Below are 24927 nucleotides of genomic sequence, written 5' to 3'. Positions count from 1 at the left end.
GGTAACGTGTGGTTCAGTCACAAATATGAAACTGGGCTCCTGAGTCAGGAATCCAACTCACAGGATATTCTACAAGATTATTGGCTTTTTGCTTCTGTAAATATTTGGTGAGAGTTTTTTGCATTGAGCAGCCATGTAAAATTTTATGACATTTTAGTGCAGTTTAGCTTGTGGGGTGACTCAGAGCTCTGTGTTTTACAGTTCGGCTGCTGGAAACGGGACGAAAACCCACATTTTTTGCTTGAAAATATGGATTATGAAATGTAATTAAATACTATAATTAAAGATTAATGATTAAATAATGTAATACATTTATTTTAGGTGATTTTCCCAGAGGGAAGCATATGATGTAGTGTTGCTGATGTCAGGTACTGTTTCTTTTATATTACGTTTTTGTATAGAAGATAATGCTAATTTAGTCATAAAATCTATAATGTCAATCCAATATCAGCATAATTAGCCACAACTGAATAATTCCCTATAATTTAGCACTAGAATTAAAACCTATTATAATGTCCAAGAAACCTCAGAGGGTTAATAAAAATAATTTAACATTCCATAACCCTTCCTGACCTATTCCTTCTTACCCCCATTTTTTTTTTTAATAAATCGGTGCAGCTGCGCGACGTTTAAAAAGGTCCCCCCCCCTCTCTGAGTATCTTCAGCCAGCTATGAATCCTCTCTTTGTGTTCCTACCACTGAATTTCCTATTCTTTTGTGTTCTTGGGGGAGTGTGGTGGGGTTGGTTGGTTGTATGGGGGGGGGGGGGTAGTAATGATGGGGGGGCCAGAAGCTGGACTCCGTTCCAGTGCAGCTGGGGGTGGGTGGGGGCGATGGGGTTCTTCTTGGACGGGTAGAAAGAAATGGTGGAGAGCAGAGTCATTGCACCGCGAGCATCATGAATGCCCTATTGTACGAATAGCTTCATATCTTCACTGCCAGGCCAGAGGGAAGAATCCAGTTACTTCAATTGTGTGACAGGAACATCTAAAGGAAATTGATAGGGGAGGGGGGGGTACACAATAAGTAGTGTGTAGACGTGGAGAGGGGCTAGGGTAAGAGCTGTATGTGTGTGTGTGTGGGGTGGGGGGGGGGGACTGAAACGGTTAGGTCCCTGATTGACTTGTGGAATCTGACGTTGTTCCCCTGTCGGGGTCTCTGAGATATTTTCAGGTGCTTATAACAGGTGTTTGCTGCCATATTTGGAATGCCAGAAACTACCCCCCCCCCCAACCCCCTCAAGTATGCGTCGCCTCCAAGGTGGCCAACATTGCTGAGTGGCTTCGGCGTAAATGCCGCCTGCGTCCTGCTGAATGTGGCAGTGGATGGGGTTCGCCTAGACAGTGCTCTGCAGGACGCTCACCTGACACCGCGAACACAGCCGCTCCCATTTACCGTCTCCTGCACAGCCCTTTCGGAAGACCTGTGAGGCTGGGTCTCCCTCAGTTTACCCAGAGACCATTTTATTTAGCTGAATATTTCATCATACCTTCATACAGGGTACAAAACCAGCTTGGAGTTCGTGGCCTTAAACGCTGTCACTGGCCGTCATACAAAAGGCTAGAACTTTTCTAATGTGCCCTTCTAGTAATCAAACTAGAAATATGTCCATGTAATATTCTGTTGCCCACGTTGTTTGTTCTGCTACTTGTAAAGAAATCAGAGCTCTGTACCTATAGTTTCCCTGCATCGGCTTATTGGTCCACTTCGTTCGACCCAAGGGGTCAGCGGCACTACAGAAGCTGATATGACAGAGGCGTTTCAGTTTTGACCATCAAGACTGAGTAACAGGGTTGTAGCTGATCTCCGAGGATTGCGTTTCTAGCTTCCCCTGGAATCCTCCCAGCCTCTGGTTTTTTAAACCTAGAAATTTAGCTTTAAATAGTTTTTGTTAGTCTGATGGAAAAAACACCTGATATGTATACCCTATTTGTCCCAAGTAAAACAACAAATGATTAATTACTTATTAATTATTATATAATTACATTAGCTTTAGATTCAACTTTGTTATTGTACAGGAACAATAAAATGCAGTTCAGCATCTAACCAGAAAGTGCAAATAGTAGATCAAGATGCAATACTTGCAATATAATAATTAAGGTGCAATAATAATGATTGTTAGTGTTTTGTGAATATTATTATATTCATTACTAATTAACAATAACATCTTTTTATCATTGTTACGAATTTATTACATTCATCATTATTGCTGTTGTTGTTGCTATTGATGATGATGATGATGATGGTGATCATCTGCTTGAATGAAGCGCCGTCTTTAACCATGGGCTGCCTGTCGGCTCCTCGCACTGGTCCCCGGCCGCAGCTGTGTGTCGCGGGGATCGGGGGGTGCCGGGCTGCTGTAGCAGAGAGAGTGTATCAATAGAGCCTTGTCTCCTGGCACCCCAGGGCCCCATCTTGCCGTTTGACTCTGGAAGAAAAAAAAATGATAACCCCCCCTCCTGTCTTTCATCTCTTTTTGTCACCTTTCCTTCCTCCCCAGCAAATCACCTCAGATTGAAGGGACAGAGAGAGAGATGGAGGGAGAGAGGTCAGCAAATGACAAACGGAATAAAATATGAGAACAACGGGGAAACTGAGTCACTAGCAATAAAATGCAGAAATGATTTGTTAAAAGTATGAAAAGAGGACAGAAGTTGCCTTTATCTTTTCTGGTTGTGACTGGCTGCGACCAGCTGGGACTTGGACATTGAATAATTGGCACCAAAAAGTCATTCAGGCAAATATAGCCTCGAAGACACTTAAATTAGCATTTGCGGGGATGGAAAACCTGAACAGAGGCTAGGGCCATTTAAATCTTCAGATGCAGGGTAATTTTGTGTGACTCTGCATGACTGAATGTCAGACTGTATGCCGAACGAGTAGATGCTGACATGTCCTCTGGTGATTATCCTCCCGCTATGATCTTGGCGACCCCTGGTAATTAACACGCCCCCAGTGCTAAAGGCCACTTTGATGGCGCTGCTTGTGTCCTGTTGCCTGCGGCCATAGCCGATTGTACTATCACTCCGTCGCCAGGGACGCAGCGGAGGTATCTGGGATCGCAAGACTGCGCTCGTCGCGGTAGTTATAGCAAATTAAGTGACAATCGTTGCGATAAAAGGGAATTATGTAGCTAATTAGTATGAGGTCATGCATCGGAAGGCGTCTCTGACACTCATTTTTGCCACATCTTTACTTGTGTCGTTTTTTGTTTGCATAAAAGTTGTGCGTTGCAAAGTTTAATTTTATACATTTTCCTATTGTGTCCTTCTTGTCCTGCATGGTCGCGGAGTCCTTTTATCACTAATTTTTGTAATTCGTTTGCCAAATATCATTTTCCAGATTGATTTTTATAATTAATTCGTTTGGGTGACTGGTGCATTATTTAATTATCGACTTAAACCGATTACCCAGTTGCCAAGTGCAATTAAGTTAAGCAAGCCGTAGATTACCAAATGTGTGCAGTATACATGAATTCACCTAATCCAATTTTGTTTTTCTTTTTGAGGTGTAGAATAAGGTACAGGACTGTTCCCTGTAGCGTATGTGTATTTCAAAGTTGTTAGAATGTTTGTTAAATTGTAGTCTATTTCTGTAGCACGCATTAAACACGTCATAAGTAGTCTCAACTGCAGCCGCAGATCAAAATGAAGGATGGTTAATGTTCCTGAGCTTTGCGAACTTTTTAAAGTACTAAAACTGAAGGGTACATAGAGCTGCTTTTCATAAGCAGAAGTTGAAAACGCAATTTAAGGTTTCGACAGATGGAAACGGGCTGTAACAGGAAAGCGTGGCCAAGATCATTCAACACACAAAGTAGTGTGAGAATCGCAAGAGGTTTGTCCATCGCTGAGATATACGATTCGTTAAGATCATGGGCTAAACGTTGCAGGAATGCGTTGTTTTTAAGGTTATTTTAATGTTTTATTATTGTTTTTAAAAATATGCAGTTATCTTTTTTCCCCTGAAACTGTGCTACTAGTTCTGGTATTCCGTCATTCCTTTTATTACTGTAATCTCGTTATCTTGAATAGATGGGCCTGTGCCCAGCGCATTAGCTTGGCAGTAAGGCTATTCAGTTATTAAGTCGTTAGCATTGGGAGCCTTGCCGCAATCCCAGCAAAGAGAGCACTATTTCCCTGTTTATGCTGTGCCTCTGGTAGTGTGCATGTGTATTTATAGTGCATGATGTATGTAAAGGATTTCAACACCTGCCGCTAACCGCAGCTCAAGTCATAAATGTCCATTTCTGAACAGCTGCGTTTTGTATATAACATGCACTGTAATTTTAAAGGGTGTGAATATTAAGTAAATCCAGCAGCAGTAGTTCATTACGGTTTGTATCAACACCTCCTGTCTTAGCTGGGTTTCAGCTGTCATCGTTTAGGTCCTAGTTCAGCGTTTTTAGGGGAGAGTGGGGGGGGGGGGGGTAATTTTCAGGCAGTGTTTTGGGCTGCAGATCGCAGTCACTGTTTAATTAAAATATATTGGATGGTGTTATTAAAAATAATTCCATCCAGGGTGTAGCCCAGGGTTGTGCCCTGTGCTGCCTGGAATTGGCTCCAACCCTCCTGTCACGTGATCAGGATAAGCGATTGGGTGGATGGATGGATTGATGAAACGGAATATTAGATATTATGCTTTTTTGTGTGATTTAAAATGTGTTTACAGAATTATTTGTTTCCAGTATATTCTCAGAGGTCCTGAACGTGTAGCAAGATCAATAATTCGGTCTGCTGAGTTATTTGAGACTTACGGCCCCCACGCCCCAGATCTAATAGCAGAAGTACACCCATCCAGCCTCTTGTATTTCTCCTGTGTCTGTTACCGTTTTGGTGATTTGTGTCATATCCCTTTAATTTTTACGTTCCTCACACGACCGACTACAGTGGCCGATAAGGTAGCAGCCAGGTTCTGTTGCGCCTACCCTTTAAGGCAAATGACTTGGACGAAACCCGACTTTATACACATGCAGGGCTCTCTGACATGTTGGCAGCTCTCTTAATATGAGTTGGAACAGGCCCTGGGTGTACATGTGAATGCAAGCATGGAAAAGCCCATTGCATTGTGGGAGTGCGGTAGGACCTTAATATCCTTAACATCCACAGTGAACCTGATTGGTAGAAACGGCCTGACTCGGCTGTGACATGTGATCTAATTAAATAAAGTAATTACAAAGCTGTCTCTTGTCAGAATCGGAGCCTACCGGCGGCCCGTGCTTGCTAGGGCCAGCGCCAACGTGCGCAGCTATTCTGTTATCTAGCAGCTTGCCGTTTGCTCCTCCGTTTTGGTCTGAATTTTGCTAGATGTTGTTTTGATGGTAATGGGGGAAAACAAGAGTGAGATGGGAGAATGCAAAGGGGGAGGTGGAAATGAGAAAAAATAGTCACTTTCCAATCATGAGTTTTTCTCGGAACATTGAATTAAACAGCGCGAAGTGGGGGGGGGGGGGTTGACGGCAGCCACAGAGATGCCCGAATGAAAGACTTCCTTGTTGATGGCGGGGAGAAGGAGATGAAAGGATACGAGATGAGGGCATTCGTCAGCAAACCGCCCCAGCCCCCCCCCCAACCCTTTCTCACTCTGCTCATGTGAGCTTGGGTTCAGGCGTGGGCTCTGCCACTGCCCACAAATTTGACGCAAATGTGCACAAAGACACGCATGCAGACACACACACACAAAGGCAGACCGAGAGAGGAGCAACACGTATGCAAGCGACAGGGTCCCTCTAACTCCACACGCTCGCCGACAAACATGCAAATGCAGACCTGCGCTGAAGTGCGTGATGCGACTGCGCATGCATGCCCTGGGCGCCTCAGAGAGACTGCATGCATACCTCCAGCGCAGCCCTGCATTCTAAAACTCCATATGCATGCATGCACACAAATACACACACACAGGCATTTGTATTCCTGGAAGAGGAATTTCCCCTTTAGCCTTATTTTAATTTCTCCCCAGAATCCAACAACATGCAAAAATTAACATCCAATAACAAATTCTGCTACTGGTCTTTTATTTTTATTTTTTAATAAAGCAGATATAGTTCTATGAATGACTTTATGCTTATACTCATATATTCAGTTGGACATTTATGTCAAAATTTGTCCCCAGAAAGGTCATAAAACAGAATTATACATACACAGTATAAAGAGGCACTTACTGGGAGCACACAGTAAATAAATTCATAAAATTCAGAAGATGTAAATAAACTCATAAAAAAATGTGTGGCCTGAAAATTGGACCTTGATTGGAAATGGGCATCGTGCAGAGAGCCAAGTCAGAGACAGAGGGCTGGTTTCTTTTAAAAATGTGGAACTATTTAATTGACCTGCACTCATGTAAAGTGTTTCTTAGGGCTGAGAGCAGATGGATACATGATGTTCTGATGGATTTTTTTTTGTAGGCAAATAATTACTTTGCCCGTCACACCTTTAAGGTTGTGGGCATGGTGTGTTGCGTTTTATTTACCGAAGTATGTCCAAGTCTCACAGTCCTAGACGACTTTACAGTCCTGCACCTTGGAGACCTTGTGTTGCATCACGATGCAAGATTTGTTGGCTAGCTAGATAGTTTGTGGGATTTAAGGTACCCTAGTTTAAATGAACTTTTTGTTCACTAACATTTAGCCCAGACTACCTTAAATCTGACAAGTTACCCAAGTAACCCCAAAACTCCAGCTTTGTGTTACAGGCCCCTTGTCTTCATCATGTGTTACCTTCTGCCACCGAGATCTGTGTGGTGCTAAGCTGGCTGCATCGCGATTTAACTTGGGGTCGCGACCTCTTCTAACATGTCACAGTGCATATTTTCATCATGTGCTTGTTTGTCTTGCCTGAAAATCTAATTTGGGCCCATGACATCTTCACACATGAGCACATTAAAACCATGCAGTGTATGTGATAAACACCCGACACCATCATAAATGTCATGTCACATGACCGCAATGTCGGATAGCTGAGAGTGGCAGTTGAGTAGTTCTCTAAGACTTGGGACTTTGGTACATTCATCCATCAAGGCTGCTTTGTTAGTCATCCTGCTGAAGCTGAAGGCCTTTGGGAAGAGCAACATGATGCAGTGAGGTCAGGCAGATGCTGTAGAGCCCATGCTGACACCCAGAGGGCAGAGGTGGGTAATCGAGGTCCAGAGAGTAAAACTCCAGACCAAGATTTTGTTCCAACCAAAGAGTCACAGTCACAGAGTACTCAACTGGTAGGTTGAAACAAAATTTTGGTCTGAACTTTTACTGGGTCTCATTTATATCAGGAGGACAAAACTGTTTTGGTCATTAATTTGCTCCAATGTGCGTGTGGGTATGAGAGTCACATGACTCAGGCTCTGCCATATTGTAAGCTCCTGTAGGTGCCTCTCCTCTTAATCTCTCTTCATATTGGTGTTTTATAATCTTAATGGTCAATGTTTTATTAACGTGTGATGAAGATCAAGTAAAGAACAGGAGCTTGAAATATGGGAATATAACTATATGCTGTATCAACCAATTTTCTGTTCTAACTGCAGTGCATACCTAGATGTACAGGTGTCTGGGATGTGGCGATTATGCACTGCGTACCTAGATGTACAGGTATCTGGGATGTGGCGATTATGCACTGTGTACCTAGATGTACAGGTATCTGGGATGTGGCGATTATGCACTGCGTACCTAGATGTACAGGCATCTGGGATGTGGCGATTATGCACTGCGTACCTAGATGTACAGGAATCTGGGATGTGGCGATTATGCACTGCGTACCAAGATGTACAGGCATCTGGGTTGTGGCGATTATGCACTGCGTACCAAGATGTACAGGTATCTGGGATGTGGCGATTATGCACTGCGTACCAAGATGTACAGGCATCTGGGATGTGGCGATTATGCACTGCGTACCAAGATGTACAGGTATCTGGGATGTGGCGATTATGCACTTCGTACCTAAATGTACAGGCATCTGGGATGTGGCGATTATGCACTGCGTACCTAGATGTCCAGGCATCTGGGATGTGGCGATTATGCACTGCGTACCAAGATGTACAGGCATCTGAGATGTGGCGATTTTGCACTGCGTACCTAGATGTACAGGCATCTGGGATGTGGCGATTATGTACAGATGCATGAACCACAAGAGCTACTCCTCAGCAGAAGATGATCAGGAGATGGGAAACGCCCAGGGAGAAAGGCAGACATTGCTTTTTTTTATTTTATTTTTTTGGTCCAATCCTCTTTCTGAAGTACGCTGAAAACCTGCTCCCATCCCATGAAGGTATTTCGGGAATCTGTAACTCTATCTTTCCATTCCGGTGCCCCTTTGCATGAAAGCGAAGAATGGGAGAGAAAGGGACTGAAAGAGATGGCGAGAAAGGGAGTGAAAGAGAGAGAGTAAAAGCTGGTAAAACAGGGGGGGTTAGAATTTCAGTTATAATTAAGAAGGAACAAATATGGGGAAAAAACAGAAGAATGTATGGGAAGGGGATGAATCTAAAGAAACAGAAAATGTAAAAATTATACAAACCAAGAGATGGAATTTTCAGTGCGGAGACAGAGATGTGGCTGTCTGCTTAAAGGTCAGCTGGAGAAGGAGGAAGTGCAGTTTGAATAAACAGGAAGTTGAGATGGATCGGGCAAAGTTGGATGCTTCTCAGTCATATTGGAGAGGTGATGAGAAGGCAACAAAAAAAAAGAACGGGCAAAATGATGGTGTGGGGGGGCAAAGATGAACGGCAAAGGTGTGGGGAGCGAAATGGGCAAACGAGGGCGAGAGCAGATCAGCCGCTGGCCAGGACTCCGAAGCTGGAGAGGGATCCAGCCCCTAATTAGCACGGCAGTGGGCCGTGAGGCGGCACAATGGCTTACTGTTGGGCTGTGCTCATATCACAGCTGGACAATGCACAATGGGGCCTTATTAGGCCCACGCTGGAGCCCCCCCCCCCCCCAGAACAGGGACAGCGGCCCATAAAGCCAATGGCCTCGGGGGCCTAGAGCTGCAGAACCCTCCCCAGTAAGGTCAAAGGTCAAGCCGTCTAACCACTTCCCATTTTGTGGGTGCTGTCAGAATGTGGCCGCGTGAGAAGATAGAGGTCTGGGGTGGGGGGGGGGTCTGCAGTGGAGTCTGCGATGATGATGCCATTGATGGTGACGATAGGGATGGGGCAGGGAAGTACATTATTAGGGTAGGAGAAGGAAGATTGTAATCCGCACCGATTTAATTACCGACACGGGGGCGTGGATCGAAAGTGCAATTTATAAAGCCCAAGATGACTTACTGTACCGAGGCATCCTCTCTGGTGGGAGGGGGGGCGCCCCACATTCACTGAGAGCCCCCCCTAATCTGATGGGATCTGGGAAGGAAAAATTATCTGGGGGAACTGGGAGGAATGGGCCGAGATGTCAGTTTGCAGTCGAGGGGAGGAGGAGCGACTCTCCGTCCTGGTCTCCGAGAAGGTGATGGGGTTCAGGAAAGAGTGTGATCTGCAAGGGGGTGGATTTGGCAGAAAGGCCTTTATAGCGGTCTATATAAAGGTCTATATAACCGTAGTTGTTTTCAAGTGGAATTTTGTTGTTTTTTTTATGTGATTTATTTTCAAGACCCAGAGTCAGTCATGCTGCCTTCGGGTTAATAATTAATGGTTTATTACCGCTAAGTGGTTTGTTGTCTATTGCCCAGTATCTCCGCCTGGGAGTATTAATTAAGTTAGCTAGGTGTAAACTTTGGTCTGGGTGTTGCGTTTTGTCTTCATTCTTCATCGCCCATCCCTCTTTTAAACCAGTCGGGTGTTCTGAGCACCTTACTGGTGTCATTTTCCAGTCCCTGTTTGTTGGACGTGGCTTTCTTTTGGCGGCAGCACAAGAAAAGCCTCTGACCCGCTGACTCAGCTTTGGGAAGCCCCCTCCCCACTCCACAGAGACGCGGGAACAAAGCTTTGGGAGAGTCACGTTGCCGGTGACATTTGGGAGGCCGACACCCTCCCACTGGCCGCATTCTTCCCTGTGGTTCCATTAGAAACGGCTCCGCCGTCAGGTGTACGTGGGCCGATCGGCAGCCTGGGTCACAGATGTCCACACTTGGCCGATCTGCTGGCTGCTCGACCTTGATTGAGTGACTGTGAGGAGAAGTCAGATCTTCTGCTTGTCTCTCTGACCTTCTTAGGGATTCGTATGGAGCTGGGCTTTAACCTGTCCTGGTGCTTGATCCGTTTTCTGTAGGGCAACCCCAGAATTTATGGTTCTCTGGGTCTGTGTGTAGCACTATCGCATGCCGCCTCCAGGGTTGTGGGTTCTCTTCCTGCTGTCAGTTCTACATACATGGAGTTTGCGTGTTCACCCAGTGATTGCAGTGGCTGTCATTGGTACTCCAAAGTTCCCTTCTTTTTGGTGAACTTGTGTTAGTGGTTTCTATACAGTGTGATTGTGTGTTAGTACATCCCTGCAATGGGCTTGCATGCCATACAAGGTGTTCTCCTGCCTCATGCACTGTGCTCTGTGGGATGGACTCCAAGTTCCGCTAATCCTGTACAGGGTCTAGCTGTTATCATTGATGGACGGGTGGATCTTTTCTTCTGGAATTCCGGAACTTAATCCAGTTACTTGGTGGAGAAGCATGGATATCAGAAAATGAGTTGACTGATGGAATCTGCAAAATTCCAGCCATATTTCATTCTCCTGAACAGGGTTACAGGGGACTGGAGCCGACGCCAGGCCGGGGGCACCTGGGACGGGATGCCAGTCCATGGCAGGGCTCATACACACACATGAAGGGCAATTTAGAGACACCAGTTAGCCTAACTGCATGTCTTTGGACTGCAGGAGGAACCCGGAGTATCAGGAGAACCCTAGTGACACAGAAAGTCCATGCAAACTCCACACACACACACACAGAAAAATCGGGATCCAAAACCCCAATCCTGAAAGTGAGAGGCAACACTGTCACCCGTTGCGCTGTGGAAAACGTTTACATGTACAGCATCCAATCTGAGATATGAGTGTAATAATTGATTCACCACTAGAGGGCGGATATGATCTAAAGTTTCCGAAGGAAAACACAGAATAAGAATAAGATCGTATAAATGCATGAAGGAAAAACAAGCAAAATGCAAGAAGCAGAAATATGAATATGACGTTTTTTGGAGTTATATGTAATAATCATACTATGTTCAATATACAATAAATATTAATTTATTTACAATCATATATAGACAAGGAGTAAAGTGCTTTTTAAAATTCAAGTCTACACTATTTGAGGTTTGAGTGTGTAAGACAAGAAGGTCTGGATTTGAAATATTAATATACAAACGTCAATGCCTTTAAAAGCTGAGAGTGAAACGCACAGTTACAAAATGGGTTTGCAGAAATAAAAGCATGAATAGTGCTCTTAGCCATCTGCTTTGTAGTTCGCTTTGTTATTCACTTTAGGACTGCAGGCGATAATTAAAACTACATATAAATCTATGTCAAATACCAGTGTGTGGGTTTCAAACCGCATATAGCCGAAGTAGTGGACTTGCCATTCAGTTATATTTTAATGAGAATGCAGAAGGAATGAGACACAGGACGATTCATAAGGATGAAATCCTAATTAAGTGACAGTGGAAAAGTGCAAGGTTCCCAATACATCCAGCGAGTTTCTGCGGAAATGCTAAATGAGATGGTGAAACCTCAGACCGCAGTCTGACACGCACTCGGGGCATCGATTCACTGCTGTCACAATACACGTTACAATATTATACTTTTCTCAACAGGTTTAGCCTAGCAGACCGATTTGAGGCCCAAAATTGTCACAATAATAGTCACATGTTAATCAGTGTTTCGTAACCCAGTCCTCAGGAAGCCCCAGTCAGTCCATCTCTCAGTAGGAGCAAATATGTGGACCATCGACCATGGAGCTGGGAGGGTGCAAAGACATGGACTGTTTGGGGGTCCCCAAAAACCAGGTTGGGAAACACTGTGTTAAAGTATTGATTTCCAGGTTTTACTTCACAACCACTATAATTCACAGCTCCAATACTGTCACGTTAATAAAACACCAACTGTAGTCTTTAAGCACCGTCCCACAACATCTAGGCATGTACTTCATCAGGGGGTCAGACTGCAGTGATTTCTGAAGGGATTCACTGGCTATGGACAGAGCCTTTAAAAATATATATTGCAGTTGCTTCTCTAGGATTCCTACTGGAAAACTGCAGGAGAATTGATTTCTCTATAGCCTGAGGTAGGAAGGCGGTTTGCAGGTATTCGCATGAGTACGTTAAAGCATCTTAATCTTCTATATTTTCCATTCCAACTATGGGGCAGATACTGGTTTCCAGTCACTGGAAAGAGAGTATATCACAATTCATAGCCAAGCCGACAATGGAATCCAGGAACTTACAAACATGTTTGTTTTTTTTACTGCAAAAGAAATAACCTTATTTTCTGAAGTCTGTGATTGTTAAGACAATCAGCCACTTGTAGGTCTTTTTCATATGATCTGTCTTATATTGCAGGGATATATTATATTTTACATTTTAATTTAAACTGATCACCTACCTACTGTCTGTCTGAGTTTTTAAAAGCAAAAACCTATTTTGGCAGATTGTCAGACAAATATACATTACATAGATCTGCCACATATGTTTTCTTTGATATGCCACGTGTTCCCTATAAACGGAGTGTGTAGCCGTACACAGAATGCTAACAGTCAGCATCTCATTGAAACGTGGGTGTGTCTCCACTTTCACTGTTGACGTGCTATCATTAATCCAACAGGCTTTCAGGTGAATCACCTGCAAGTGTCAAATTTTTCCTCTCACTAATACACCTGGAAAAATGTCTGCTTAAAATGGATTATCAAGCAGTCATCGTGGTGTAGTCTGTGATCATCTCTGCTTGGCCACTAGCTGCCTCGGTAGACCAGGAGAGGCACAAATCTCTTGCAGCTTGCGATGAGAATCATTTCTTGTCTTTTAGTGCCGGCAAATGATGCCAATCTCACATCTTCCCGGGTCCCAGGTGGAATCAAATCAGCCATCCTGTCGGTTCCCAGGAGCAACATTGCCCAACACAAAAAAGGGCCAGAAAGGGGGCTGAGCAGGAGAGATATACAGTGAGCAGTAACTCACACCACTGCCCTGCTAAGAAAGCGTATGGAAGACTTTGGGCTGTGGTTTCACCCATTAAGAAACAGAATGCAAGAAAAACACCAATCCCAGTGAAAGACCTTGAATAGGTATCTCTGGGTGAACTGGAGTAAGGATGGTAATTGTCCTTTGACAATCAGATATTGGACTCCTTCCTGTAGGTGAGTGGATCGAGGGGAATGGCTGTCAGTCGCTCAAATTCTACTTTATCATCCATGTCTAAAACGCACAGCACCTCACTGGCCTGCTCACGGAGCCTCTCCTGGAAAAGAGGCTTTCGGATGAGATGGTCTGAGGCACCTCCACTCCTTCCGTTCTCAGGTTCCCCTTCGTCCTCGCACAAGGCGACCTCATTCTCGTAGCAGAAGTCACTCGGGGAGTGAGGAGGCATGAAGTGGTGCCCAGCGTTGGGGCCAGTGGGAGATGAAGAGCGTGATGAGCGGGTTGATGACTGGATCGGTGTTTCGCTCAGCTCCTTCGCACTGCAGTGGGGCGTGGAGCTCACCTCGTAGGTCTTGTGAAACCGGGAGTAGTCTACCTGGTACGTGTCCCGGTCCTCGAAAATCAACGGCTCAAACCTCTGTCCCCAGAGGATCTCGTTAGGCAGGTAGGAGCTTCTAGCTTGGGTGGTCATAGCTGTGGCCTCTACCATTCCCTCAAGGATAACCACAATCTCGAAGTCCTCTATCTCTAGGTTGGCTTTGCTCATGCCATACAGCGGGCTCTCCTTGTCAATTTCATGGATGATGATGAGAGGGGACACAAGGAAAAGCCTGTCTATGCCCTCATCGTAGCCCACATTGAGGTCCGTCTGTTCCATAGGAATGAACTCTCCTTCTGCTGTGATGTGGGGCCTGATGAACTGGGCCCTGACATGGGCTTCTACGATGTGGCTCTTCCTCAGGTTGCCCACCCGCCACATCAGGCAGAGTTTGCCGTCTCTAAGGGCGATGACGGCGTTGTGGGAGAAGAGCAGCGTTTGGGCCCTCTTCTTAGGGCGTGCCATCTTGGCCATGACTGTCCCAATCATGAAGGCGTCAATGAGGCAGCCCATGATGGACTGAATGACCACGGTCATCATAGCCATGGGGCATTCCTCGGTCACACACCGGAAACCGTAACCGATAGTGGTCTGGGTCTCCATGGAGAACAGGAAGGCACCGGTGAGGCTCTGGACGTGAAGGAGACACGGCATCCGCTCTTTGTGGTTCTCCTCCCTGTGTGCAAGGCTGTGGCCCAGTCCCCCTCCCAGGTCTAGGTTCCCCCCGAAATGGGACGTGCCGTCCGTGTGCACCTCGAAGTCGCCATGCACCCAGGAGACCACCCAGAAGACCACCCCGAAGAAGAGCCAGGATGACAGGAAGGCGCAGCTGAAGATAAGCAGCAGGTACCTCCAGCGAATATCGACGCAGGTGGTGAAGATGTCAGCCAGGTAGCGCTGCTGCTTGTCCTCCATGTTGGAGAAGACGACGTTGCACTGGCCGTTCTTCTTGACGAAGCGGCTCCTCGGTGCTCTGCTCCTGCCGGTTACGATCTTGCCGTTGTTGTTGCTCTCCATCCTCTGCACCTCCACCATGACCCCCGTACCTCCACTCACGTCTCCCATTGACCTTTCACCTCCAAGCCCTGGGCCCAAGGAGGACAGATGGTGCCGCCCCGGATCGTGCCCATTGTACAGCCCGAAAGCCGAGACTTTCAGTCCCTCTTCAGCTGTTGAAACGATGCTGTAACTTTTTTTTTTGTGGATGGGATTGGAGAATGAGACAGAGATAATGAAAAATAGACAAAGGATTCATTTCAATTCTTATTTTGACATTTGAATTTAACTTACAATTTTCTGGGTGTGTATAAGGTTCCCAAATATTAGTCGCATTTTATCTTGTTTCTTGCTTTTACTTTTCTTTCACCTCTAGAAAGGATTACCTGGGGAGGGGCTTGCCTGTGTGAGGGACTGCGGCCACAAAGGTTTTAAGGATTATATCTGAGCCAGGATGTGTGCTCATCCGCATCGCTTTTCCACTGCCTTTGTCAGAAAGTCTTTCAAAAGAGGCATTTTTAAATTTCAGGTCTCCCTCTTGTGGTACTTTCTGGTCATTGCACTCAATTTCCAATCTTTTTGTGTGGTGTTGAAAATGGATACTGTACCGATAGAAATCTTTATTTATTTATTTAGCAGACACCTGTGTCCAAAGTACAATGTGCAAGTGAGGTAAACAATACAGCAGACAGAAGTGCCAATATGATATGAGTGTCATAGGTATTACATATTGTGTTTTAAGGTAAAGTATTATTTTATTACAGATTATCTGCAATCCAAATTCCTGGTTACATCATGATGTGTGTATATATAAGGCCCTGATATAAATGTTACATATAAAGAGTAATTTCCACATCCTCACCTATTGCCTCTCGCCGTTCCCATGGAATCGGAGATCGTCTGCACGGGAGACTGTTGCTGAGATCTGAGAGATTCAGGCTCTACTTATGAAGATTAAGGACTGGCATGGTGACCAGCATCAGCATCTGCAGAGAACATCCTGACAGAGAGAGGGGGGGGGGGAGGGAAGGGGAGAGTACAGGTTAGTTAGTTAGTCCACTTTTCCTGTTACTTTTGTTGTGTGAATAAGTAAATGTGAAAAATACAGCAGAAGTTCCTCGGGGAGGGTACAATGGAGAACAGATAGCCTGAATTACAGAGCTGAAGTGTTGTGAGAACAGGTGCACAGGACAGTAAGGTTTTGCATAGATATACAGAATGAATGAATGTTACTTTCACACAGCGCTTTTCTCGACACCCAAAGCACTTTACAGAACCAATGGGATGCTTTGCTTAGTTATGTTAGAGATGCACTAAGCTATAGTCTTGCACAATATGACAGGAGACTGTCTACATGCCCGGGGGAATCTTTACACATCAATAGCACATTCATCCGTCCATCCATCCGATGGATTCATTTACCCAGAGTGTATGCAGGAATTACATCTGTCCTAAAGTGCTTCCTGACAGCCCATTGTACCTCAGAGTTTGTCCATGTAAACAAAGCAATGTGATTACCCTGACTACTCAGTATGTACTGATCACCCACAAAGTACTGGGTACTCACTAAAAGCGGATATCGTTAAAACTGTTAAAAGCTAACCCTAATAGGCTGCATTCAGGCAGATCTGTTAGGCCTATATATTGGTATATTAAAAATACATCTTATAAAATGGGTTGTCTTCATACAAGCAACTGTGCAGAATCATGACCTTTTAAGCAACTGCATACAATAGCTTGGCTCAGAGATGCTTTCTGCCTTCATAATCAAAAAATAATCCCCCATGTAATCCTTCTAGCATAATACCCGTTAATTCTGCCATGCAATTTTGAGACGGTTCTGTTCAGCGCCACAGAGACTAAGACATAGATGCTCTTGGTGTCTGCTACAATTTAAATCCATGAGCTGGTCAGGCTTAAGCGTTTGCCTGCGGAAACAGCTGGCGCTGACCTGAAACCGGATTGAGAAAGTCGATCAGAATAATACCACGCCATCGCTGACTGTAGGAATTACTCTGTCACGTACATTCTGAATATTACTCATCACTCATTCAACCTATCTTACATTAAAATAGACACATTTTGAATCAATGTGTTTGACACGAGTTTATCAGGGTTGTTCGACATTTACGGTAACGATGTATGTATCACTGTGAGCCAGCCAAAGGTATTGTTTGGGCATGTCTCCATGACAACACATTGCCCAAAAAAATCAAGCCAGTTCATTCTGCTGTCAGGCATCTTGGTTTTCTTCCTGAATATCGTGGGGGGGCAGGATACAGTGGCTAATATCCATGATGCAAACTGGGCGATTAAATGTCAGGGGCGGCTGCCAGCTCGCTCTGGCTGGGGTGAATGTTCCAGACTGGCATATTTCCGTTTTTTCTCGTTTCCGCTTTCCTTTCCAGTCCAGTTCTTCAGTTTACTGGCCTCAGCATTTAAACCGAGGAAGCTTTTATTCGTTTTTACGTGTACTTATTGAATGCTTGGCTTCAATGTAACGTAATTGTGTCCCTGGGAAATTTACTAGAGCCACCGTAAAGTCGTATCCTTTTTGTTTTTTGTAAAGTCGTATCCTTAAATGACACGGTAGTCCTGTTTTCTTAATTATTTTTTATTTATTATAATTATTTTTTTGTATAAATAGTGGTACCAGAATGATTTTTTTAAGCACAGAATATGAATACGATGTATTGACAGATTTATTTAAAATGACTATGAGTCTTTTCTATGGGGCTTTCATTTCCCCTCCTAACTGCGGGACACTGGTTTATTTTGCAAACCCAAAGCTAGTTTGCAGTTCTGCACATGTTCCTCCATTGTTTTTATGCATAAACATGTTTTGCAGGCCTCTTGGCGACTTTATATCGCAAAATTGATTACGGCTTGGAAAATTACCATGTTGGTGGTGTAATTAGACCCGACGGGCTGAAGCCCGACTCTAAAGAAATGGACACTGGCTCTAGAACCAGTAGGGAGCAAGAACAGAGATGCTATGCATCAAAATACCGAAGAAACGTATCAAAAGTACACTAATCCTACGTAAGGGTATAATACTATAATTCTTAGCGGTTTCTTAGCAACAGCCTTCAATAGCTGAAGCTTTGATGAGAATCAATATCCTGCATTGATCACCCAGTTCATTTGATCACATTCTGGATCCACACTCTGAGATTTTCTGGATGTAACTGCATGATTTTATATAACAGCTTTCTGTCTTGCTAACGCTTTTTTCCCCTTTCTCCTGCAGGGACCTTCCATTTTGCCTCGACCTTGAGAAAATGGCAGGAGACGACATGACTGGCTGGGAAGAGGACACTCTATGCATCAGAGGAAGGTGAGTGTATCACAACACTGCCGCCTGTAGAGGCGAAGGAAAACCAAGGAGCAGGAAAACGATGTAAACTCCTTGCAGAGACGTTACAGCAGCCCTTCCTGGCTGTAGACTCTGCTGTGCCATGGAAACGGCGGAGTGTTGGATGGCTGAGGCTGATAATTAACGGTCTCCATGGCAGGATTCTTCCAGTCATGTCTCATATTATTGGGTTGTTGTTTTGAGTCATTAGGTTCAAATCAGGGTGAAACACTCAGTGAGTCACAGCCACAAATATAGGAACAACATGAAGAGGTCTTAACTGGGGGTTGGGCATTATATAAAGCATGTATTACATTAAGTACTCAGTAAGTTGCTACACGCCAAACATTTGTTTGTATGTGTGCACTGGTACAGACAATTACAGGTGAACCTTGTAGCTTGTATTAATCTCTGTTCAGTAACGGAAATTTAATAGGTAAAAATCAAGTGACCTTGTTAGGTCCCACGCAGTAATCTGGGGGAAAAAAGGACGGCGGAAGGGAGACGGCAATCAGGAGTGCAGGGATAGTGGAATTAGCCTCTGAACTGACCCGACCACCCTTATCCTATTAGAGCTATGCTGTGTCATCCACCGTCGTAACAGATCCTCAGGGTACTTATAGAAGCGGCCTTTCCGTCGCTGCCATCTAGTGGCAAGCAAGCAGAAATGCGCATAATTACGGAGAGGACAAACAGGTGTTGTGCCAAAAAGTGACTGTCTGCCAGAAACTGATTACGATCCGCGGGAGCGCGCACAGCCTGTTCAGGATGCATCGCAGTTTCTGTGCGACTAAGGCGGGTAATTTCGATATCAAATCGTCTTAAAATGCAAAAAGTATATAGTACATGTATCCCCGAGATAAAAGCGAAGGTATGTCAGATTTAAGGGTTTGGTGGATTTTTAAATAAATAATTGCAATAAGAGTCAAAGGAAGCCATTGTCATGTAAAACGCTTTAAATTAAAACAGTCCTCGGTCGTAACTGCGTTGTAAAACTGTAACCTTACGTCATGAAACCATGGAAGTTCAAATGCGACACATTAATGTAGATATATGTTCAGAAATGTTCCTACGTCTAAATGAGTTTCGCTACACAACCGATGTGGATTAATTAAATAAAGGCAATTCTTCATCTTGCAGTCATATTAAAGAGTGGATTTTTCCTGCTCTGTGCTGCAATATCAACTATCCAGTCCTTTTTACCACTTTAAACACCTGTATAGGACCAGTATAACCAGTACAATGTAGTTTACCCATTGCCAAAAAGTGATTACACTCAATATCTCTTTACTGAATGGTTCTTTCTGCCTGACTTTAATTGTTTTACACTCTTCTGGGTTGTATGTACATGATTAGTAAACATCTAACCCATTTTTATTACTTAAAACACCTTTATAGGACCAGTTTAATGTAGTTCACCCATTGCCAAAAAGTGATTACACTCAATATCTCTTTACTGAATGGCTCTTTCTGTCTGATTTTAATTTCTTTACACTCTTCTGGATTGTATGTACATGATTAGTAAACAACTAACCCATTTTTACCACTTTAAACATCTCAATATGACCAGTGTACAATGTAGTTCACCCATTGCCAAAAAGTGATTACACTCAATATCTCTTTACTGAGTGGCTCTTTCTGTCTGAATTTAATTTCTTTATACTCTACTAATCATGTACATACAACCCAGAAAACAACTAACCCATTTTTACCACTTTAAACATCTCAATATGACCAATGTACAATGCAGTTCACCCATTGCCAAAAAGTGATTACAGTCAATATCTCATTACTGAGTGGCTCTGTCTGCCTGATTTTAATTTCTTTACACTCTTCTGGGTTGTATTTACAGGTTACTAAACAACTAACCCATTTTTACCACTTTAAACATCTCCATATGACCAGTGTACAATGCAGTTCACCCATTGCCAAAAAGTGATTACAGTCAATATCTCATTACTGAATGGCTCTTTCTGCCTAATTTTAATTTCTTTACACTCTTCTGGGTTGTATTTACATGATTAGTAAACATCTAACCCATTTTTATGACTTAAAACACCTTTATAGGACCAGTTTAATGTAGTTCACCCATTGCCAAAAAGTGATTACACTCAATATCTCTTTACTGAATGGCTCTTTCTGTCTGATTTTAATTTCTTTACACTCTTCTGGATTGTATGTACATGATTAGTAAACAACTAACCCATTTTTACCACTTTAAACATCTCAATATGACCAGTGTACAATGTAGTTCACCCATTGCCAAAAAGTGATTACACTCAATATCTCTTTACTGAGTGGCTCTTTCTGTCTGAATTTAATTTCTTTATACTCTACTAATCATGTACATACAACCCAGAAAACAACTAACCCATTTTTACCACTTTAAACATCTCAATATGACCAATGTACAATGCAGTTCACCCATTGCCAAAAAGTGATTACAGTCAATATCTCATTACTGAGTGGCTCTGTCTGCCTGATTTTAATTTCTTTACACTCTTCTGGGTTGTATTTACAGGTTACTAAACAACTAACCCATTTTTACCACTTTAAACATCTCCATATGACCAGTGTACAATGCAGTTCACCCATTGCCAAAAAGTGATTACAGTCAATATCTCATTACTGAATGGCTCTTTCTGCCTAATTTTAATTTCTTTACACTCTTCTGGGTTGTATTTACATGATTAGTAAACATCTAACCCATTTTTATGACTTAAAACACCTTTATAGGACCAGTTTAATGTAGTTCACCCATTGCCAAAAAGTGATTACACTCAATATCTCTTTACTGAATGGCTCTTTCTGTCTGATTTTAATTTCTTTACACTCTTCTGGATTGTATGTACATGATTAGTAAACAACTAACCCATTTTTACCACTTTAAACATCTCAATATGACCAGTGTACAATGTAGTTCACCCATTGCCAAAAAGTGATTACAGTCAATATCTCATTACTGAGTGGCTCTGTCTGCCTGATTTTAATTTCTTTACACTCTTCTGGGTTGTATTTACAGGTTACTAAACAACTAACCCATTTTTACCACTTTAAACATCTCCATATGACCAGTGTACAATGCAGTTCACCCATTGCCAAAAAGTGATTACAGTCAATATCTCATTACTGAATGGCTCTTTCTGCCTAATTTTAATTTCTTTACACTCTTCTGGGTTGTATTTACATGATTAGTAAACATCTAACCCATTTTTATGACTTAAAACACCTTTATAGGACCAGTTTAATGTAGTTCACCCATTGCCAAAAAGTGATTACACTCAATATCTCTTTACTGAATGGCTCTTTCTGTCTGATTTTAATTTCTTTACACTCTTCTGGATTGTATGTACATGATTAGTAAACAACTAACCCATTTTTACCACTTTAAACATCTCAATATGACCAGTGTACAATGTAGTTCACCCATTGCCAAAAAGTGATTACAGTCAATATCTCATTACTGAGTGGCTCTGTCTGCCTGATTTTAATTTCTTTACACTCTTCTGGGTTATATTTACAGGTTACTAAACAACTAACCCATTTTTACCACTTTAAACATCTCCATATGACCAGTGTACAATGCAGTTCACCCATTGCCAAAAAGTGATTACAGTCAATATCTCATTACTGAGTGGCTCTGTCTGCCTGATTTTAATTTCTTTACACTCGTCTGGGTTGTATTTACAGGTTACTAAACAACTAACCCATTTTTACCACTTTAAACATCTCCATATGACCAGTGTACAATGCAGTTCACCCATTGCCAAAAAGTGATTGCAGTCAATATCTCATTACTGAGTGGCTCTGTCTGCCTGATTTTAATTTCTTTACACTCTTATGGGTTGTATTTACAGGTTAGTAAACATCTAACCCATTTTTATGACTTTAAACATCTCAATATGACCAGTATAATGCAGTTCACCCATTGCCAAAAAGTGATTACACTCAATATCTCTTTACTGAATGGCTCTTTCTGTCTGATTTTAATTTCTTTACACTCTTCTGGATTGTATGTACATGATTAGTAAACAACTAACCCATTTTTACCACTTTAAACATCTCAATATGACCAGTGTACAATGTAGTTCACCCATTGCCAAAAAGTGATTACAGTCAATATCTCATTACTGAGTGGCTCTGTCTGCCTGATTTTAATTTCTTTACACTCTTCTGGGTTATATTTACAGGTTACTAAACAACTAACCCATTTTTACCACTTTAAACATCTCCATATGACCAGTGTACAATGCAGTTCACCCATTGCCAAAAAGTGATTACAGTCAATATCTCATTACTGAGTGGCTCTGTCTGCCTGATTTTAATTTCTTTACACTCGTCTGGGTTGTATTTACAGGTTACTAAACAACTAACCCATTTTTACCACTTTAAACATCTCCATATGACCAGTGTACAATGCAGTTCACCCATTGCCAAAAAGTGATTGCAGTCAATATCTCATTACTGAGTGGCTCTGTCTGCCTGATTTTAATTTCTTTACACTCTTATGGGTTGTATTTACAGGTTAGTAAACATCTAACCCATTTTTATGACTTTAAACATCTCAATATGACCAGTATAATGCAGTTCACCCATTGCCAAAAAGTGATTACACTCAATATCTCTTTACTGAATGGCTCTTTCTGCCTAATTTTAATTTCTTTACACTCTTCTGGGTTGTATTTACATGATTAGTAAACATCTAACCCATTTTTATGACTTAAAACACCTTTATAGGACCAATTTAATGTGGTTCACCCATTGCCAAAAAGTGATTACACTCAATATCTCATTACTGAGTGGCTCTGTCTGCCTGATTTTAATTTCTTTACACTCTTCTGGGTTGTATTTACAGGATTAGTAAACATCTCACCCATTTTTATGACTTTAAACATCTCCATATGACCAGTATAATGCAGTTCACCCATTGCCAAAAAGTGATTACACTCAATATCTCATTACTGAGTGGCTCTGTCTGTCTGATTTTAATTTCTTTACACTCTTCTGGGTTGTATTTACAGGATTAGTAAACATCTCACCCATTTTTATGACTTTAAACATCTCCATATGACCAGTATAATGCAGTTCACCCATTGCCAAAAAGTGATTACACTCAATATCTCATTACTGAGTGGCTCTGTCTGTCTGATTTTAATTTATTTACACTCTTCTGGGTTGTATTTACAGGATTAGTAAACATCTCACCCATTTTTATGACTTTAAACATCTCCATATGACCAGTATAATGCAGTTCACCCATTGCCAAAAAGTGATTACACTCAATATCTCATTACTGAGTGGCTCTGTCTGTCTGATTTTAATTTCTTTACACTCTTCTGGGTTGTATTTACAGGTTAGTAAACATCTAACCCATTTTTATGACTTTAAACATCTCCATATGACCAGTATAATGCAGTTCACCCATTGCCAAAAAGTGATTACAGTCAATACCTTTTTACTGACATACATTTTCTGCTTCAGTTTAACTTTATAGGCCTCTTGTTAGATTTATTTACATGATTAGTAAACCACTAACCCATTTTTATGACTTTAAACACCTCTATAGGACCCGTATAACTAGTACAACGCAGTTTTCCTATTGCCAAAAAGTGATTACAGTCAAAATCTTATTACTGAATGGCTCTTTCTGCCTGACTTTAATTGTTTTACACTCTTCTGGGTTATATTTACAGGATTAGTAAACATCTAATTCAATTGAACTTTTTATCTTTTTCTATTTATTTATTTATTTTATATAAACAGTAGTGTTGCTTTTCAGACTGTCCAAATTAATCTGAAAAGGAAAGTTTGACTACATTAGACTGTATGTACAATTATTCACATGTCATAATTATGGTATATGATATTTTGAAATGGCATTTTTAGTCCAGGGTTTACAGTATTGGTCAAAAATTGTATTAATGCATTTATGTGGCACACAAACAGGTCCTACATAATGATGTAATTAATTGCAACTCTAACATGTGTAGGTGATTATACCAGGAGAGAGGAGAAGCCTTTTTTTAGACCCATTGGGGGAAACTAAGGCAAAAATAAAACACTGTGAGGACATCACACGGTAAATATTATTTTATCTCCAATTTTTGTATAGAAGAAGGATAACACATCTACCAGAACATCATCTTTGTGTGTAACATCTTTGTTTTACAGAAAAAGATAAATAAATATTTATTTTGACTTCAATTCAGTGATCAGTATAGAACTCTACCTGTGTACCATCTGTATTTTAGTTCATTTATGAGGCAAAGAGGGCTTAATCCATCGAGATGGGCATGTGATACACTGCTTCACCCACTTCAACAGGATACCTCTTCCTGTGGGGACTTTGTATTGAAGGTATGTATGACAGCAAAATGAAGAAGAAGAATTGGATTTTAATGCAAGAAACAATTGATTCACCTGGGTGCATGTTGAGAATGAGGAGCATGACAAAGGACACATTCTATGCCCCAAAATGGCACAGTATAAGTTAAAGGTCATTTCAGGCCTCACATCTCAGGGACAGTTTCTTCTAGTAGCCTCCATAGCAAGGACTGAGGTCCCACAATGACACATACACCACACATACTACTACTACTGCAACATATGAATTCATCTGCTCTTTTTTACATTGCAAATCTCAGGGCATGCCTCTGTACTGTCCATGTACTGTTTATGACTCTTCTCTATATGACTTATTGTGTGTTTTGTAATCTCCATTTGTTTATCACTACTATTACTAATAACTGACCAACACACATTTCTTGTATTCCAAACATGCTTTGCAAACAAACAATTTCTGAGGAAGATTCTGATGTAAAATCACTTTTAAAAGATTTTGACCATTTGTGTAATTATTAAAGGCACAGTTAAAATGCTCTAATAAGGGCAACCCTTATGGGTTACTTGGCACTCATTAAAGCTTTATTAC

The 24927-nt window shown here is 42.2% G+C and overlaps 1 protein-coding gene and 1 long non-coding RNA gene across 6 annotated transcripts in view; one reads left to right on the top strand and one right to left on the bottom strand.

The window, feature by feature from the left end:
- Nucleotides 1-24927, top strand: part of LOC111853205 (uncharacterized) — a 49060-nt gene that overhangs the window by 3444 nt on the left and 20689 nt on the right. For all 5 annotated transcript variants that reach the window (XR_002840403.2, XR_011984682.1, XR_002840404.2 and 2 more), the window contains exon 2: nucleotides 17892-17978. This is a non-coding gene — a long non-coding RNA (uncharacterized lncRNA). The remainder of the gene's footprint in view (nucleotides 1-17891; nucleotides 17979-24927) is intronic.
- Nucleotides 13241-15641, bottom strand: LOC111853195 (ATP-sensitive inward rectifier potassium channel 12-like). Its single transcript, XM_023829881.2, has 2 exons — nucleotides 15504-15641; nucleotides 13241-14834 (listed from the first exon to the last, which is right to left on the bottom strand). The coding sequence occupies exons 1-2, from the start codon at nucleotides 15524-15526 to the stop codon at nucleotides 13241-13243; spliced, it is 1617 nt and encodes a 538-aa protein (XP_023685649.2). The 5' UTR covers nucleotides 15527-15641.

Source organism: Paramormyrops kingsleyae, chromosome 22 (assembly GCF_048594095.1).
Source record: "Paramormyrops kingsleyae isolate MSU_618 chromosome 22, PKINGS_0.4, whole genome shotgun sequence".
Classification (NCBI taxonomy): domain Eukaryota; kingdom Metazoa; phylum Chordata; class Actinopteri; order Osteoglossiformes; family Mormyridae; genus Paramormyrops; species Paramormyrops kingsleyae.
This window is presented reverse-complemented; position numbering and strand designations above follow the sequence as displayed.